This window comes from Lactuca saligna, chromosome 3 (assembly GCF_052625555.1).
Source record: "Lactuca saligna cultivar CGN05327 chromosome 3, ASM5262555v1, whole genome shotgun sequence".
Lineage (NCBI taxonomy): Eukaryota > Viridiplantae > Streptophyta > Magnoliopsida > Asterales > Asteraceae > Lactuca > Lactuca saligna.
In genome coordinates, this window is record NC_136419.1 from 172,573,992 (window position 1) to 172,594,731 (window position 20,740).

The following is a 20,740-nucleotide window of genomic DNA, read 5'->3' on the forward strand; positions in this document are numbered from 1 at the left end:
GAAGAACAAACCCTTCACTGATGCAGAACCACTTCTGCCTCTCCAAAACCTGGAGTCTATATTGGTTTGTTTCCCCCGACAGGCCGCCTATGCAGAATATCACCATTCCAATCACTCATCGAATAACCGGACAGATAAAACTCCTCCAACTATGTTTACCGTGATACGACTGAGGGAAACAAGTTGTTAACCAACACCAGCTGTTGAACACTTATGTCTGACATACCGGTCGATCCTAACTGAAGCACTAATATCCAAAATCAAACATAAGAGTTTGGTCCGACATCAAGAAAAATGAAAACGCTAATATCCAATCTAATACTCAACTTATGACATGAGATCTGCGAATCTACCCGTGCATTACACTCTGATCCCTCCAACTTGCATCGACCCCTCTCTAAATCAAGATATAATGGCTCCTAACAATTGCTGACACCCCAGTCTTGCACCTGGTCCGGCCACCAGGTTCCCAAAGACTCAAATGGCATGGCTACCCAAGCCTAAGAACCCCTATACGTCACACACTTACTAGGGAATTCTACAACTCCCGCAGTCTTACAACACCCTCTTACTACCTAGTGAATGCTATGGCTCCCCGTAGTCTTACAACACTCTCTTACTCGCCATTGGCTCATCCCATGGTTTTTCTTGCCAGTCTTAAGTGATTGCTACCACCTGGATCCATCCACTCTCTTATAACATCACATCCGCCAGTTTACCGAACATTCCCACAATCTCATTATCAAACCATCACCATACTGAGTTCACTAAACCCATGCTCCATGATCCAACATGAATAGGTGCACACACCCACCCAGGTTAAGCATCACTACTCTTAACAAAAAATATTGTAAACAAAACACTTTCCCTCAATACATTTTATAGCCTTGGACAAACCCCGTCTGGTGACAAATAATTGATGGGTCCTCAAATAGAATAGATAATAGTCACTCAATGCTCCACTTGTCATCTAACAATCCTGAGTCTTAAAATAATCCTACAATCAACAATTCAGGGCATCATACTCGGAAACCCCGATACACCATCATAGAATCTCACGATAGCTTGTCACGACCATTGATTATCAACTATACAACTCGAAGCCTTCAAAGTACTCCAACTCCTTAATGATGTACGGAAAATTCTTCAATCACTAAAAATGTGTTGATGAAATTCCAGAACCCCGACACTACTGATCAAAACCCATGGGAAAGTAAACATACTGACTTTGAAGTTGATTGAAAAATCAACTGCTACCCCTCCTGAAGTATAGATAACAATCTATACGTCGAACTAGAAAATGTCTCAAAAATCGAAACTTGACCTCAATGAACCAACCACCTCGAAACTTGAACATTGGTGAACCCGAAAGAAATATTGACCACAGTAAGATCGTTGAACAACGACTACCTGCCGTGAAAACACTTATTCATTCTTAAGCACATACAAGATGCATCATCTCGATCTACACCATGCCTTGACTACCACTAGACCCAAGCCTTATATACCCGGACCGTAGATCCCTATAACCCAATCTCATGAACCAAAACTTAAACAGACTGATAAACCTCCCAACAGAATACTCAGTTCTCCCCCACTTAGGGTTCGGACCATCACCAATTATCACGCCAAACAGACCATGCTACGAACTGGCTCACTAGGTATACCATACCTAATTCTTGGAACGTACCATGCAACACTCTATGATCTTCCAGATAATTACCAACCAACTCCAAGTATTCCGAATCTCAGGTGGGGACCTCGGAAAACTTCCTAATGTGACTGCCTCCAATCACCAAGAATCTCATACATCTGCACAATCAGATATTTCGACTGTCCTGAAATAGTACCGACACTTCATCAGGGAATAATGGAATATCACACACTTCATCTCGGAATCTGCGACCAACACCCCATCGCAAAATCAACATAGAAATAGGAGACCTCACTCTCACGACGTAAGAAATAATTTAAGGCACTCATACCACACAAATCCCTTTTTATGCCATTACCACAACTATCTGGTACCTCACGGGGTCTTCCTTTAATCTCTAAATTCCAAAATGTAACACTCTAAAAATTCAAGCCAAATTAAACTTTTCAAAAACAACCCCATTTCATTAAGTTATTACAAAAAGGTTTTCAATACATTTATTATCAGAGTATTCCCAAAACCATATCATAAAAAAAGAACATGAGGAGTGGTACGATCACGCCTTCGCCTTGCCACGGTCTCCTGAAGTACCTGAAAACATTAAACCACAACTGTAAGCCCGAAAGCTTAGTGAGATACCCCCAAAATACCAACCACATATACCAACCACATAACATATCATAACATAACAGAACACAGAACAACCATGCACTTCGGGTCTACTGTGTGACTGCTCTGCCGCACCGAGCCTTCAGTCCACCTGGTCCACCCTCCGAGTCTAGCCATATACATCGAGTCTGCAGTGTGGTTGGTCCACCCGCACCGGGCCTTCAACCCATCTGGTCCACTCTCTGAGTCTAGAGTATGACTGGTCCGCCCGCACCGGGCCTTTAGTTGGCCTGGTCCACTCTCTCCGAGCCTCGACACATCTGGTATGCCCTCGTGGGGCCTATAGTCTATCCAGACCGCTCGTTGGGCCTTCGGAACATCCGGTCCGCCCTAGGTGTGTTGGCCTATAGCACAAAGCAGGACCCACCTCAACCCAACCCCAGTCAACCAACCATGTGCACATAAACATATAATCATATAACAATTAATCACCAATCAATCGATCTAGCAGATCACATGCATAGCATACTCTAACCAGCATACCGACCTAACCGGTCACTAACATAGCATCATCCTATATACCAGGATACCGACCGTAACCAGGTCTCTAACATATACCATCCTAACTACCAGGATGCAAACATATCAAAGCGATAACATAAGAACAATACCCGGATCACAGTCCGATAAAGGGCCGGGCTTGGTGCCTTACACCTTGTCGATATAGTGAGGATATCTCACCTCACAATTGTTGATTGAAGAGATAAGATCACACTGCTCCAACCTCCGACACAAACTCCACCCCTGATAATACCAAAAGACTGAACTCAATAAATACCAATAATTACCAAATTACCCCTGGAAGTCAATTGGTAAACTCTTGGTCAAAGTCAAAGTCCTCAGTCAAAGTCAAACTTCTTGGCTGACTCTACTCGCCAAGTCAGCCAGCTGACTCGTCGAGTCCCTATGCTCTGAAAACTCCCATATCACGACCCAACTCACCGAGTCACCCCAAGACTCACCGATTCCATCGAACTCTAAGTCACCTCCTGTTCAACTCACCGAGTCATCCCTCGACTCACCGATTCACAGCTCAACCAAAATGGTTAGGACTTTGCGACTAGACTCGATGAGTCCAAGAACAGACTCACCGAGTCCAAGGCAGTCTTCAACAGACTCGCCGAGTTGTTCTTCCAACTCGTCGAGTTCCTGCCTATCTTCATCCAACTCGCCGAGTACACCCATGTGACTCGCCGAGTACAACTAGTTCCTAATCCATATAGTGGCTTTCCAAGCCATGTAGATCTCCAATCCATAGATCTACTCTTCTACAAGCTATTCCTCACGTAAAGTTGCAATCTTTACGTGAATCCAAAGAGATCTAAGCATAAAACACTCTTGAGCTAGGGCTTGGGAAAAGAAGGCTTCACCAAGAATTCAAAGACAGGAACTTTATGCTCTTTTGGATCATCACTACTCTAGATCTGAGGTAGCAACCTCGGATCCATCCTCAAAACTCAAGATAGCACTAGATATATTCCCAAAAATCCCACGAATGATAGATCTAGATGGATAACTGCTCAAGCAACAAATCATTACCTCAAGAGAATGCTCCAATAGAAGAATAAGCCAAAACCTTGTAAAGCCCCTTGCTCCAAGCCTCTTAATCTTCAAAGATCTCTTCACCAAGAACTTATCAAGGTTCTAAATGCTCTCCAATGCACTCACAAACGGATTTAGGGTTTATGGACTTCAAAAGAGGCTAAGGAGACCGAGGGGAGGGAATTAAGTCCTTTAAATAGGGTGCAACCCCGAAGATTAGGGTTTTTCTCTCTTCAGCACCAACTCGCCGAGTTGGTCACTTGACACATGACCAGATTCGCGACCCGACTCGCCGATTCTACCCATTGACTCGCCGAGTCGGTCTTCCATATCTACACTAAGCACCCTGAACTTTGTTCTTCTGAACTCGGGGTGTTACACAAAACTCACTCACTCTTCCTTCCAAGATGGAAACTGGGAATAATATAATTCTCATCATAGAAAATGACATCACAATCCCACAGATGCTCACTCAACTCAGACTGCAATTATCAACAGTCGCATCACTTCCTTTTTGAGTCCTACAAATCCAACTGGCATTTTCTGGTCAAATCCCTCGGGACTGAAACTCAATTCTCCTCGCAAGGTATAATCTAATTAATCTCGACTGGTATGGCTCTTTGGCCTAACAATTTACCATACCCACTCCCAGTCTGAACAACTACAGCCGAATAACCGGTAAAGAAGGAAACACACTCAGCCACGAATGATAGTACCCAAACCATGTTATCTCCCCTCAACCTACTCCTTAGAAATTTTGGAATTCTCCTTGTTTCGAGTTTGGGTCCTCTTATTTCAATAGTATGGGCCCAATACTACCTTCCACATGTACCCATACTTTCCTCAAGGGTCGTCCTAGATTTCGTAAGTAGCTGCTCAACTTTCCCTATCGACCAATCCCATTCCACATGCTTGCTCCCCTAATAATACTCACCATTACACATCATACTCACCAGATTGAAATTACTCCCTAGCCTCTCCTAGGTTCCCACACTTGTCTTCCTTCAACTAATGAAGAACCCCTCACACTGTCAATTAGCTATTTCATGATACAATCACATGCAACAAAGCTCAAATAATCCTTCGAGTAACAGACTAATCCCTACAACTATTGGACTCGAACAAGGGCTGCGCAATGGGGTCAAATCTGGCACTCTGAGATTATCCAACCTTTTTCACATGTGACTTGACATATTCACTTAATAGCTAACCTACATCACTCATGACTTCCACAAAACACAAAGCAAGCAGCATTCGGGCATTGAGCAACCTCCAACAGCACATAAAACCACTCTAACATACAAATACAATTGCTCTATCCTCAACACAAAAGGAATCACCGAACTCAGGCAATCATACCTCACAACTCCTCGGAGATCTCTAATAATACATATACAACACTACCAGCTCACATAACAGGCGTAAATGCATCTCTCCTAAGCAGGCACACCAGCATGCGATACTGAGTAGATTCCTAGCTCTAAACTAGCTTGCAGTTCTATCAACTCAATAATAATAACACATAATCAAGTAAGGGTATTTTGGGAAATCACCGCTCAGACTCTAGCTGATTGTACACACCGCTTTGGATTTGCTTTGAAAATTCTTTAATCTCCTTGAAAAATCGTGTGATGAAAAATTATTCTCTTTCGAAAAGTTATCAACTCCTCAGTTTGAGTCCAGACATACCCGAGGGTGTGCTCGAATCCCTCAAACCAAGGCTTTGATACCAAATTGTAACACCTTAAATTTCAAGACAAAATTTTCATTTTTAATTCTCAAAATATTACACATAAATTCAAGTCATTACAAAAATTATAAGTTATTATCAAAACAATATCAGAGTATCCCAAAATCCTCTAATCTTCATAAGCTGAAGGATGTGTAAAATCATGCCTCCACCTTCCCAGAATCTACAGAAGTACCTAAAACACATTTAAATCAACACGGTAAGCACAAATCTTAGTGAGTTTCCCAAAATACCACATACACAAATAACTAGCCTCTCATGGCTATATCTCGATAAGGGCTATCCGGTCATGTGTCTCAGTGAAGACCCTCCGGTCTCACGGCTCGATATGGACCCTCTGGTCTCACGACTCGATATGGACCCTCCAGTCATAACTCAATATATGTATAGGATAATGTAACAACAAAAATCACAAAGACAGAATGCACAAGAAGACATATCTCAATATAAGCAAATAGGATCCTCTGGTCAATAATACCAATAAGATTATCTGGTCATAACTCACCTTATGTACAAAATAATATAACAACATGAGTCGCAAATACAAAATGCATATTGACACATAAAGCAAATAAAACCCTCCGGGCAGTATACAATTAAGACCCTGTGGTCATTAGCATAATTAAGACCTTCCGGTCAATCACATAAAAGAGTTCATCCGGTCAATAACACAAATAAGATCCTTTGGTCAATGGCACGAATAAGACCTTCCGGTCACACATAAATTACCACACAGGTAAGTATAGTGAGAAGACACACCTCAGATGATGAACAGTTCCTATAAATGTTGTTGTTGCACACTGGCCTCTAGCATTGAGCCAAACCCACAACTAACCCAATTAGGATCTAAGACCAAGCCCCACACATTAAGTCTAAAGATGGTCCACTAAACCAGCCCATAAATATTTCAAGCACAATGGGCCCACCAAGGTATAACCCTAAACTTAAGTCCAAAATGGCAAGCCTAACACAAGGGTCCCATACATATATATTCCTCTGACCAGAAATTTCTAATACAGCAAGCCCAAAAACCAAGACCCAACACTTAAGGGCCATCATGAGATCTAGCCCAAAAAGCCTACATCGAGATTACGTAGGGTGTACCTCCCTTGGTACGCTCAGCGTACAACGCAAATCTTGATCGGGGAACTTAATTCAGTACACGAGGCCTACTGTACCTTATGTGAGGCATACTGCTATGTTCCAAAATAGTAAAATTTTGACTTAACCACTTCAGCCCAAAGCATCCAAACCTCAGAGAAGCTTCATTACGAGTCCCTCACTGATAAAGTTAGCGACTTTACCAGTTTGCATTCCTTAATGGAACCCAACTTCCAAAAATAACCATTAAGACTCTCTTTACACATCTTAACACATGCATGGAGAGGTCTAGATGACCAAAATTTCATTTTTGGGAAGCTAGACCACCAAGTACTCATGAAAGGACAAGGGATTTGCTTTGGAGTTCACCAAACTCACAATGCTAAAATTTTGGGACATAAAACCCTAAAAACGGACCCAAAAACTAGAATTATCACAACAACGAGTAAGTTTTGAACTTGATACCTCTGGGAGATGCACTTAAAAGATTATAACTCAGATCCAAAAGCTTGGACATCCGATCTCCTCCTTCAAGGATCCTTTTTCAGAAAATAGCTCCACAGAACTTACAAATACTCATACAAGCAATGGAAACAAGGATTTAGGGTTTGAGAGGGCTTGGAGACTGGAAATGGTGGCTAAAAATGAGGCCATCATGTTCCTTAAATAGGGACACCCCAAAATATTAGGGTTTCTTTCTAGACCTAGTACGCCCAGCGTACTAGGTGGCATCCACGATCATGCAAAGCGCATGAGTACGTTCCACGTACACAAGTGTACGCTCCGCGTACCCAATTGCCATCCATTTCTCAATAAGCACTAATGTTGCCAAAACTTCAAACTATCATAACGTCTTCGTTATATGTCTGTTTCCAACGAACCTTATATCCACAGAAAAGTGGCGAGAAGCCCTACGCTTTGTGCAACTCTTCACAGCCTCAAAACTCCATGACCAAAATACAAAATTCATAAAAGATCGAGCCAACGCCTTCACCGATACTCTTGGGCTCTAAAGAACAATATGAACCATTTCCTCACATTACCTACCTTATCCATATCCAAAAAGGCCTAAACCTTTATCCTTCAAAGCCTCAAAAACTTCTCATACCTAGATTACGTCCCATGAGCCTTGAATCACAAAGCGATTTGAAACAGGATGTTACACTATGACCTGTTGGTGTTTACGTAACTTCTATATGTTGAATGACCACATATATACCTATAGGTATAAATGAACTACACATGTAGGGTATTCTATTCACTTCTAGGGGCGCCTTTCACTACTATAAAAATAGTCTTTTACAACACATAATTAATGACACACACTATTAGAGGATGTGCATTCGTGCGTGCCCTAAAAATTAATGTCGGTTTTCCAAAATTTGAAGGATAGAGGACACATATTTTTGTGTGCCCTAAAATTAGTGTCAGAAAAGAATAAAAAAGAAATACGGAGGGCACCTATCAAAAAATGTGTGTCGTGTAACTGTGTCACTTTATATATATATATATATATATATATATATATATATATATATATATATATTTTAAGGAAACAAACGTTTTTAGGTTTTAGGGGGAAAAATGAAATGCAAAAATTAACCCTTGCCTATTCATTCCAAAAATTCCCCGCCTATTCGAAGTAGGGCGTTTGTCTTCGTCACAGCTTCCTCAATTCCTCGATCCATCGCCTCCACCAAACACCTAATTCTCAGTTCCAACAAGTTTTCACTCTCTTAATTCGACCCTAATGAGCTGAGGATTTAGGGTTCTTACCTCCCAGTTATCAATTTGATCTGATGATTTAGGGTTCCTAAATCCGACCCTAATTTTTTCTATCTCACTCTTGTATTTCCATCTCATCCCTCTCGCCTTGTTCAAAACATGTAAGGGGCGACGAACATACTATTTCTTTGCATATTTTGGTCTTCACCAAGCTCTGGTTTCCATGTAAGCTTTACGTTTCGAGCCCAAACCATCCTAACGTGATGTCATCAGCTTCTCTTACTTACTCATCTACACTCGATAGTTCTTTGCCTAGAAGCACCACTCCTGAACCTCAAATCATGGATAGGTTAACTATATATGGTTACCAGTATAGCTCATATTCCACATAAATGCTTAGTTAACTCCCTAATCATATAACATCTGACTTGTTTCTAAACTAGATTCAAACTACAGTAGCTTTGTAAACTACAATGTCGGTGGGAGATGAGCCTCTGTACCCAATAGCATCATTAATAGATGAATTGAAGAATGATGACATCCAATTGCAATTGAATTCCATTAGAGGACTATCAACAATTGCACGTACTCTAGGGGAAGAATGCACACGAAAGGAACTAATCCCTTTCTTGATTGAAAACAATGATGATGATGATGAAGTTCTTCTTCCAATGGTAGAAGAGTTAGGTGTCTTCATTCCCTATATAGGAGGAGTTGATCATGCCAATGTTTTACTCCCCCCTCTAAAAACCCTCTACATTGTTGAAGAAACTTGTGTGAGGGAGAAAGCTGTTGAGTCACTTTGCAAAATTGGATCACAGATGAAAGACACCAATGTGGTTGAGTTCTTTATACCTTCGGTTAAGGTAATTTACTTTTATACCCTTGTGTTGTTTCCCATTTTGGAGTTTATAGTCATATCCATGTTTACTGCAGAGGTTGGCAGCTGGTGAATGGTTTACCGCATGTGTTTCTGCTTGTGGGTTATTTCACATTGCCTACCCTAGTGCCCTTGAGGCATTGAAGGATGAATTAAGGTCTGTATATAGTCAGTTGTGTCAAGATGATATGCCAATGGTTAGAAGATCTGCTGCTACAAATTTGGGGAAACTTGCTGCTACTATGGAACCTTCTCATCTCAAGACTGAAATCATGCAAACATTTGAGGATCTTACACAAGATGGTAACTTTTTCTTACTTTTGTTATTTAGTGATACTTTTGTATTATTGATGTAAATATTTGGTTTATAGATGAATTTATTTTTGTTTATATAAGCAGGCACTATTTGACATAGCTGCTTTCCGTCAATTTTATCAAGTTTTTAGATGAATTTATTTTGATTAATTCAAGTATTGGGTTTATTTTCATAACATTTTAGCCTCCATGATCTTGTAGGAATCATTAAACTCAAAACTCAACAGAACAAAAATTGAAAATCCATGGTTTTTATTTGGCGTTTCTTATGTTGGAGCTCTTAGTGCATGGTTTTTCTATAGATTCATCCAAGTGCTCTAATATGTAAAATGTTATCGTTGTTCAATGGTTCATGTTGTTAGTCATCTTAGAGATGATCATCTCTTGTTTCCAATATCTATAAGCTTGAAAATGTGGTTAGTTTCAAATCAAGTCAGGTATAGAGATCCTCTGTTTCACAAGCTATGAGGTCTCAACTAGAATGGTAATGGCAGAAGACAATCCAAAATTCAACTCACATTTTTTAAGACACGTGAAGATAAAATATAACATGTATGTTTACTTTGAAGTTTATGCAGGTTTCTTGGACTTGCTCCTCTGAGAGGTTTCCTCACAATCTCTTGTTTCTGTTGTGCAACATCAACAACAATAATTTCTTCTCTTGGGCTAAAGAGATAATGACACCTGCTAAGGTTCTCTCTCTCTCTCTCTCTCTCTCTCTCTCTCTCTCTCTCTCTCTCTATGTGTGTGTACCTGTAGTTGCACATGCAGTTTGTGATAAACTAATTTCTTCTAGGAATACAAGACGATGACTTGTCTTCCATCATTATTAGGCGGTTTTTAAACATATGAACTTGTACTTGCTTTACACAGTTACATTTTAATACAAATTAGTATTTGTTTTTTTGCCAAATTAAGGACAACAACAGATGAAAGCAAAAGTTAGGAGTCTATATACAGGCTCACGAGGAAGTAGAGTATGTGACATATGACTAGGGGAGAATGATGTCACAAAGAGCAAGATAGAAAACAATAAAAATATTGTTATTTGCTCTAAAAACTCTAGTATTTAGATTTCCATTCTTCATACATACTTGTTGCCTTGCCTGATGGAATTTCAAGAAAGCTTTATTTCTGAAGGGCGTAATAACCTTTGGTCACTACTATATAAAAAAGTAACAAATTATAAAGTGGGACTCCATTAATAAAAACTTGTTGAAAGTAATTTGAATAATGGAAATTTAAGGAAAGTTATTCATGCACCAAAATACATTTTGTGCACCTAAGTTATGTGCTCACTAGGATTCCAACATCTTCCTCGTAGTTTTTATTTTATATATGAATTTCAAATGCATCATTTTATATTATAAAATGGCAAATAGATAAAATCTTTTTGTACTTTCAAATATTTTAGTTTACACACTTGGGGTAACAAAGTTTATCAATTTCTTATTTATACTCATAAAAATATGGGAAAACTGCAATAAAGTCACTATATATTGGCCTCATAATCGATTTAATCCCTATATTTATTTTTTATTCAATTAAGTCCCAAATACCGGTAGTTGTATTCAATTTAACCCTTTGACCCAGTCAACAGGTCATCCAACTTTCAAAAATTACATTTTTGGCCCATATTTCAAAATTTATTACAAATTTGTCTAAATTTTACACTTTTGGCCCAAATTTTAAATTTTGTTACAAATTTGGTCCAAACTTTACCCTTTTTGCCCAAATTTTAGAATTTTATTATGAATTCATCCTAACTTTAGGTTTTTTTTTTTACAGCTTTTTTCCTCAAAGAATTGTTTCTAATATGTTTTTTCTTTATAAAATCATATTTATACAAAAAAAAAACGTATTTTCACTTAAAAATCTTATATTTTCTACATAAAAACTTTTTTTAAAACCTTTTTTGTATATGAAGTATCTAGTTATAAAAATATATATTTATTAAGTATATAAATATATACAGAACCGTTTTTATAAAAAAAAATATATACAAAAGCGTACTTTACAAAAAAAATGTATACAAACACTTTATTGCAGTTTCCATAAAAATATATCATCAGATTACCGGTATTTGGGATTTAATTGAATAAAAAATATATAGGGACTAAATCGATTATGAGACAAATATGTAAAGACTTTATTGCAGTTTTCCATAAAAATATATCATCAGATGAAAATAATGTAATTGGAATAACTATGAAAGTGTAAGTACTCCATTGGAAAGTCTTTTGGTTCGAGCATGTAATGGTAAAAAAGTCATGAAGTATAGTGATTTTTTGTTATTTATTTATTTTTCAATTAATTTTCTTGTAGCAACCACATTAAATTGTAATATAGTTATGAACATAACGACAATTGTCATTTATATATGAAGCTTAAGAATAGGATTATATATATATATATATATATATATATATATATATATATATATATATATATATATATACACTAGGTTATAACCCGTGGAGACCACGGATAAGAAATAAAAATATTAAGAATAAATCATAAGTGTATGATAGACCAATGATTTAGAATTAATTTATTAATTTACAAACATGAATATTTTTTCTATAAGTTTATATTGAGAAACTGTAGTTAGTAATAACACAAATAATTGAGAAAATAAATAAAGCTCTTCTAAAAAATGAAATTTGGATTACAACATTTAAGTATAAGTAAAATTTAGCTCATTTTGGGACATTCCATCTATTTATCACGAACAATTTACAAATAAACAAACATGGATTAAATCAAAGTGTGCATTACATATTGGATCATAGGCATTGTACATAACTGCTTTTTATCTGCATATTAAAAATAATCAAGGGTTTGCATTTTGATTTGTAATTCGATTTAGTTATAGAACCAACACAATCCATTTGCGTATTTAAATATAACGGAAACGGATATAACATACCAAATATAATTAATAAAAACTCCTAGCCTTTTCAAAGATCTAAAACTCTTCATTTGTTAAAATAATGACTTCAAATATTAAAACTTTTGAACCAACCAGCAATAATATCACTTAAATAAATTATAAATTAAAAAGCAAATTGGATAAGGAACTTACTTATCGTGGTTGTTGGTTCCAAGCATACCAATTCTTTGAAATCTTGTCAAAACCTGAAAGTTAAACAAAGCTAAAAAAATCTTAAACAAGATATATGCATCCAATTTATGAAAAAAATAAATTAAAAATACAACTGAATATAAAGATGAATACTGAGAAAAACCTTTCCTCAATACTTTCTATTAGTGGCAACTTTGATATCTGAGAGAGGCAAAAACCCAATAGAAACCGTGAAATATATACTACCAAAGTCCATAACAATATATGTAATCAAATATGCTTGGAATATTCCTTGAGTCCATTTATCATTTCTCTCAGCAATCACCATATTGCCACACAAATTATAACACATTGAGCAGCATTTTGTATCAAGATGATCATGTATCAAATACCCATTTAAAAAAATCACCAAACTATAACTAACTCATTTGTCAACTATAAAAAAAGACAAAAACATCATGTCAATATACAACTTAATAAACAAATAAACATGTTTTAATTGAAAAAAGTGTTAAGAAAAGTAAAAACCAGTTGAGATATGCACATATAAAAAAAGGTATGAAGTGTACTATCTTTAAAGGTTTAGTGGTGATTGTGATTGTGGAATGTTGGTGTATTGTTCATGTCTATGGCTTCTTAGACACGTTTCTTGCTCTGTTTACACACCTGATGAACCATATATAATAAAAATACAAATATATCATAACAATCTCTAAAATTGTCATTATCCTCCTGTAAAATAATTTCATAGACCAAGGTTTTGTAATATATTAGGGTATATATCATAAAACCTCAGTTTTGTCATTGGGAAATAACTAGTTCTATAAAATCGTCATTATCAGACACACAAAATGACTATGCTAAGATCAATCTCCCCAATAACAATAAATCATTGATCTTCAACACATGAAAGCAGAAAACCCTAAAGTCAAAATCGGAAATCATAAAAAATAAATTTGGAATGGTTACTTGATGGCAACAATGCCAAAAAATCCTCTTCACTTGCTAACTGTAGTGGCCACTTGTAGATTTCTGGACCTAATTAAAGCATGGCTAAAATCAAACAGAACAAAATCAAGATGGGATGTCTTTACTTTGTAATCGAGGCCTTCCAACCATAAGTAAAGCCAAAAGTAAGGCCTGACATAGTTCCTCCATAAGTAAACCTTAAGTAAGTGAGGAATCATTGGGTTATGCTTCAACTTCTGCATCTGAAAATTTAAAATACAAAAAAAAAAAAATCAAAAAAATAATTGATGAACATAGACCTAAAAATAAAACGTGGGAAATTAAAATCCAAGCGTTGGGGGATATTGATGAACATTGATGCATCTCTAGGGCCTTATCACACCTCGTAGAAGGGCCAAAAAAAACTTGGGCGGCGGCACACCAAAAAAGACGAAACAGAGAGTGAGAAAGATGGAGTCGGAGTTAGGGTTATGAGAAAAAGCAATGTAGAGATATTGAAGATGGGTATTCAAATTTCAATTTTCGAATCCCTACATTCACGTTGTAAAAAGCTACAAAATCACGCAATATAGTTCAAATTTGAGAACTTGCTAGTTTTAAGGAATGTTATTCGTGTAATTGAAATTGTTAGTGCAAATTGTATCCCGCTACATGTTTAGGCGGGAAAAACAATATATTGGTTTACGGGAAGAAGCCACGTGGCAAAACAAAGAATAATAATATGACATCTGGCAGTATTAAGAGTCTTTTATTATAAGTAACGATAAGGATAAGGATAAGGATGACGATATATATATATATATATATATATATATATATATATATATATATATATATATAGAGAGAGAGAGAGAGAGAGACCTCATCTATGAAACTTCTATGGCTGATTATGCCGTTCATGGTGGTTGTTGTGTTTATTGGGGTTAAAAGTCAAATTTGGTTGATGCGTCAAAGTATTACCCTTGGGTTTGGAGTTATGTGATTAATTATTATTCTACATCAACACTTAAAGATAACAAAGCGGTGGCACCTGCGGGTCCAGCTGTGTCATTGGGGCGACATCCAACGGTGGTGGTGAGGTGGCTGAAGAGCCATGGGAAGATTATGTGTTTCTTCAGACTTCAAATTCTTCTTAGCTACTGTTGGATATGGAAGATGAAATGGACGTTGAGTTGTCTGTCCTGTTCATACTAGGGATGTCAAAAACCCCCGTGGAACCCCGCTCCCGTGGGACCCCGATCCCGTATGGGACTAAATTTTTAAAAAAACCGGGAGCGGGAGCGAGAGAGGGGGCAAAATTAAACCCCGCTTATTTTCGGGACCGGGACCGGGAGTTGGTATTCCCGTCCCGTACTCCCGCGGGGCCCCGGTTGTACATTTATGTAAAAAATATATATTTAATATAAAATACATATACAAAATAGATTTTTTAATTTTAAGTGTAGGTTAGGTTTCACTTTCCCGTTTTCAATTAATAGATATTGAAGAGGTAGTGAATTGATCATATATTTTTGGATATGTAAGTATTTTATATTTGTAATATTGGATTTGTCATATTTTATATTTTTAATATTGATGGAATTATCGTTTTGTAATATTGAATTCGTAATGTTGAATTTTTAATTGTTTAGTTTCTAAAAGATTATGTTTTAAACTTTTAAAGTTATTAAAAACAAGCTTTTTAGCCTAACACAAAATAGTCGTTTAGCAAAAAAAACGAATTTTAAGCGGGGGAACCGGGGGCGGGACCGGGGGTGATGGAGGTAACCAGGAGCGGGACCGGGGGCTATGTAAACGGGGGAGCCGGGGGTGGGACCGGGAGCGGGGGCAACAATTGATTTCGGGGGCGGGAGCGGGGGCAGCTATTCCCGCTCCCGTTTGGTCCCGTTGACATCCCTAGTTCATACTTGATTTTGCATAGAATTTTAAAATAAATAAATTAATTTCAATTTGTTTATTTTATATATCCAAATAATAATTCAATGTAATTAATTTCAATTTAAATGAATAATAAATAAATTAAAGATGTGGTTGATTCTTGAACAGTTTTGGTTCTTATTTATTTTAATGGGGCTAAATGGTGCATATTAGGAAAATGGAGGGGTTGTATATGTACTTTTTTATGATTCTTGAGGAATAATTTCAATATTTATTGTATTTTAACTCAGTTGATTAATTGATTTCAATCATCCATGATCACCCACAAAATCAATGAAGGTTTTGATATTTCAAGGTGTATTTTACATAGATACCTTCTCTTTTGATGAAGATAAATCAATGTTGCCACTTGAGGGTTTACATCACGAGGAATCTCAATCCTCTTGCATTTTAACCCAGCAATTGCCACAAGGTCTTAGCTTAGTAATCACTCCAAAACTCTCGCACCTCGGCCGTCGGCGGAAACACCGGGTAGTGTAACGTCATTTCTTGTATCATAGTTATCAACTTCCTGAAAACACATGCAATTTAAAATACGTCAACATAAAGTTGATGAGTTCACATGTTTTGACTCCATATAAAAATACCACTTTTTCTCAAGTTCAAAAGTATAGTTTTGAAGTATAATTTTGACTCTCCAACGTTTACTATATATATCCTAGGTATAAAAGTTTACTTACCAAATAAGTATATACCTATAAGTCTCATATACTATGAATATAAGTGTTTGTAATTCCATACAAACAAGAGTTGCTACGTATAAATCTTATTTCAATTCTATACGACTAACCACTACGTATAAATCTATTTCAATTCTATACGAATAAAAACGCTACACATAAATCTTATTTCAGTTCTATACAAGTAAAACCACTACGTATAAATCTATTTCAATTCTATATGAGTAAAAATGCTACGTATAAATCTATTTCAATTCTATACGAGTAAAAATGCTATGTATAAATCTAATTACAATTATATACAAGTAAGTAGGATAGGTATAGTGGTCTACTTAATATACAAGTAATATACCTATTAGATTCTTATACTTAGAGTATAAGTCTTTGGGAAACTTATACTTAACATTCATACTTGTATATCGACAAAGTATACTGCTTGTAAAGTTGTTCTACCATGAGTCTGTAGCTGCGACTGTATGACTTAGTTTTATACCTCTTATTATTATTATTACAAGGATCACACATTGCTGTAGTGCAAGGATTACACCTTGCGGTAGTACAAGGATCACTCCTTGCGGTAGTACAAGGATTACACCTTGAGGTAGTTTCCGCACGTTTCATCGACGCTTGAACAATAACAAATACAAGGATAGTTCGTCACTCACTTTTGGTTGACTGTAGCTAATAGTCAGGAGTGGGGCGGTCAACCCGTATACTATTTATACACGACTTCCTCGCTCACACGGGATCAACGAATACAGGTCAGAGGACTTTAACTAAGATCCCCAATCTTAGATGATGAATACAGTAGCTCAGGTAGACTTTGACGACGTTCTATAGTTCTAACAACAAAAACATTTTCGTGTCTAAAACCCTAAGTTACTAGACTATGCTTTTAAACATTACTCCTAATTTCATAACATTTAGGCAATATAGCAGCTATAACTTGAAGTAAAACTAGGTTTTATCTTGACATAAAACCAACAATAATAACATATAACACACCAGGTTTTATCTTGACTTAAAACCAACAATAATAACATACGTAGAAACTAATATATATATATATATATATATATATATATATATATATATATATATAACTCTTGAGTATAGCATCAAGGCTATATCACACATAGTATACATAGAACTCCCGAGTATAACTCAAGTTCTACATTAGTATAATAACATGCTAACAAGTTTACAATAGTTGTATAATTTCATATATGAAATAAGTATATCCCGGTTATTATAATTATCTACGTTGATACTAATATACTTAGACATAATAATAACGTATATATATATATATATATATATATATATATATAATATTTAGCATGCGTTTTCCCCCGAAATATTAGAAAGTGGGGCCGTGAAACTCACCTTAGTAGCATGATTTTATGTAATCTAAGCAGAAACGGTCAGCGGTACGAGGTCGTCGGGGCTCGGGAAGCAAAATGGCTTCAAAAAACGAGAGAGAGAGAGAGAGAGAGAGAGAGAGAGAGAGAGAGAGAAGAAATGGTGTACTAAGCCTTGGGGTCGAAATGGCTATTTATAGTAAGATTTTATGACACTCATGTCGTGAGTGTCATAAGGCTCACGTTGTGAGTCTGCATGATTCACTCCGTAGACTTGCCATTTACGTCCCTAGCTTCGGATGGTGGCCATGACACCTCACGTCGTGAGTGTCATAAAGCTCACGTCGTGAATTGGATCTTATCCTCTCGCAGCTTCTAGATTCTGAATTATGACAGAATGTCGTGAATTAGCTAGTTTAGGTTTTTTAAAAGCTAAATCTTCGGAATGCCATAACTTTTGCATACGAACTCCGTTTTTGACGTTCTTTATATGCACGTGTAGGTATTTACGAGTACTACAACTCTATTTTAGACTTAAATAGCTACTTCTAAGTCTATTATAAATTCCTCTTATTATAGAGATTTATAGTGTTCGGTTTATCATAACTTCTTCATGCAAAGTCAAATTCAGATGTTCTCTATATTTTTGGAATCGTATGGATATATACTTTGAGTTGTATCATAAAGAAAGTTCATATTTGTATTAGAATTTATCATGAACTACATAAAATTCTTACCACATTACATAATCACATTACATGATTGACATAATCACATGTGATTGTTATTGACCTAATTTTGACGGGTGTTACAAAAACTGTAAAAATCTTATTTCTCAATTGAAGGTTCATCACGAAGAACTTCAGGTGCCATCCATTCAGGCTATATATTTGAATACACAAACCATGTTCAATTATTTATAATTATATATGTTTATTTATTTATTTATTTATTTTTTGCGTATATTTTATTTATATTTTATGTTCATTTTGATTTTGGTCATGTACTTCATTAAAACTATTGGTATCTGTTTCATTTTGACTTAATGGACTTGATGACTCAATCAATATCCTCTTACAGTCTCGAAAAGGAACAAACTTTATCCAGATAGACATCATTATTTACCTATGTTAAGGGGAAAAAAGGAGCAAGGGCTTACTTAGTTTTCAGTTTTGACCTTGTTTTTTTAATAAATTACAGGTGGTTGTTGGAAATAGGGCTCGAGATGCACTTGGTGTGTTTGTTATATGGTAGGGATAAATGCCATTAAAGTTAAATTGTAGGGATAAATGCAAATCATAGCAATGTAACTTATTTCATTTATTTACTTTTTTGTGTCTTCTTTTTACAATATGAAGGAAGGAATACTCAAAGTTGGTGTTTGATTGTTTTCCTTTTGTGTAAATGCAGTCAGTTTCTCTAGAAATTAGTAGAGCATCGTGACTTAGAGTTTGTTGTTCCTGGAACTTATTATGCAGGTATAATAATAATATTATATTATATATGATTTGAATGATGAGTAATATAATTTATTAATTATACATACATGTTTAAATATCTGGTTAGTTAGTCTCTGGTTATGAATAGAAAGAAATTTTTTTAATATGAACAAGGATAAAAGTGTAATGGTTTGGTTGGTTTTCTTTTCTGATTCATGACAATATAAAACTCTCATACATACCATGTGTATTATTAATTAGTTGGTGTTGATATTTTATAACTGATATGATTATTATGTAGGATTTCTGTGTTGTTTTTGATCAAGAGTTGGGATTGATATTGAAGCTAACAGACATGATGATTGGTTGGATACATGAAGGGTTTTAGAGCTTCTTTAGACAGATTAATGATGAGTTACTGAAACAAGAAGGCCCTCCTTTATAGCAATGTAGTATTAGGTTATATAGTTAGGGAAAACCTCTTAATAACAATGTACAATCAGATCCCTTTAATATTAATGTATTACAATTTTTTGACATGATGCTATTGGATGAAGCTGATTGTTTTTGTATATATATTTTTTTCTAGATTTTTGTATTATGCGTAAAAGAGTATCGTAAAGTCACATCGTATATGCATATTATAAATGGTTGTTGAGGTTTATGTGTAACACCCGTCAAAATAGGTCAATAGACAATCACATATGATTATGCCAATCATGTAATTATGTTAACCTAGTAATGTGGTAAGAATGTTACGTAGTTCATAATAAATTCTAATACAAATATGAACTTTCTTTATGATACAACTCAAAGTATATGTCCATACGATTCCAAAAATATAGAGAACGTCTGAATCTGACTTCGCATGAAGAAGTTATGATAAACCGAACACTATAAATCTCTATAATAAGAGGAATTTAAAATAGACTTAGAATTAGCTATTTAAGTCTAAAAGAGAGTTGTAGTACTCGTAAATACCTATGCGTGCATATAAAGAACGTAAAAAACGGAGTTCATATGTAAAAGTTATGGCATTCCGAAGATTTAGCTTTTAAAAAACCTAAACTAGCTAATTCACGACGTGAGTTTTATGACGCTCACGACATTCTGTCATAATTCGGAATCTAGAAGCTGCGAGAGGAAAAGATCCAATTCACAACGTGAGCTTTATGAAACTCACGACGTGAGGTGTCATGGCCACCATCCGAAGCTAGGGACGCAAATGGCAAGTCTATGGAGTGAATCATGCAGACTCACGACGTGATCCTTATGACACTCACGACGTGAGTGTCATAAAATCTTACTATAAATAGCCATTTCGACCCCAAGGCTTAGTACACCATTTTTTTTCTCTTTCTCTCTCTCTCTTTCTCTCTCTCTCTCTCTCTTTCTCTCTCTCTCTCTCTCTCTCTCTCTCTCGTTTGCTGAAGCCGTTTCGCTTCCCGAACCCCGACGACCTCGTACGCTGACCGTTTCTACCTAGATTACATAAAATCACGTTACTAAGGTGAGTTTCACGGCCCCACTTTCTAATATTCTGGGGGTAAACGCATGCTACTCATTGTATATATATGTTATTATTATGTCTATATGATAGTATATAGTTATGATAATCGAGATATGATTGTT

At 36.1% G+C, this 20,740-nt stretch overlaps 1 protein-coding gene across 1 annotated transcript; it reads left to right on the plus strand.

Moving 5' to 3' along the window:
- The first annotated feature begins 8,914 nt into the window (after positions 1-8,914).
- LOC145036171 (serine/threonine-protein phosphatase 2A 65 kDa regulatory subunit A beta isoform-like) lies at positions 8,915-9,731 on the plus strand. The gene is made up of 3 exons (XM_078984638.1): positions 8,915-9,307; positions 9,378-9,624; positions 9,721-9,731. The coding sequence occupies exons 1-3, from the start codon at positions 8,915-8,917 to the stop codon at positions 9,729-9,731; spliced, it is 651 nt and encodes a 216-aa protein (XP_078840764.1).
- The last annotated feature ends 11,009 nt before the right edge of the window (positions 9,732-20,740 follow it).

What these genes read in the sequence shown, in the direction of transcription:
- LOC145036171 (XM_078984638.1), top strand. Translation starts at nt 8,915, where the DNA reads ATGTCGGTGGGAGATGAGCCTCTGTACCCAATAGCATCATTAATAGAT. An exon ending in TCTTTATACCTTCGGTTAAG is followed by an intron (nt 9,308 to 9,377) that starts GTAATTTACTTT and finishes TGTTTACTGCAG; the next exon opens with AGGTTGGCAGCTGGTGAATG.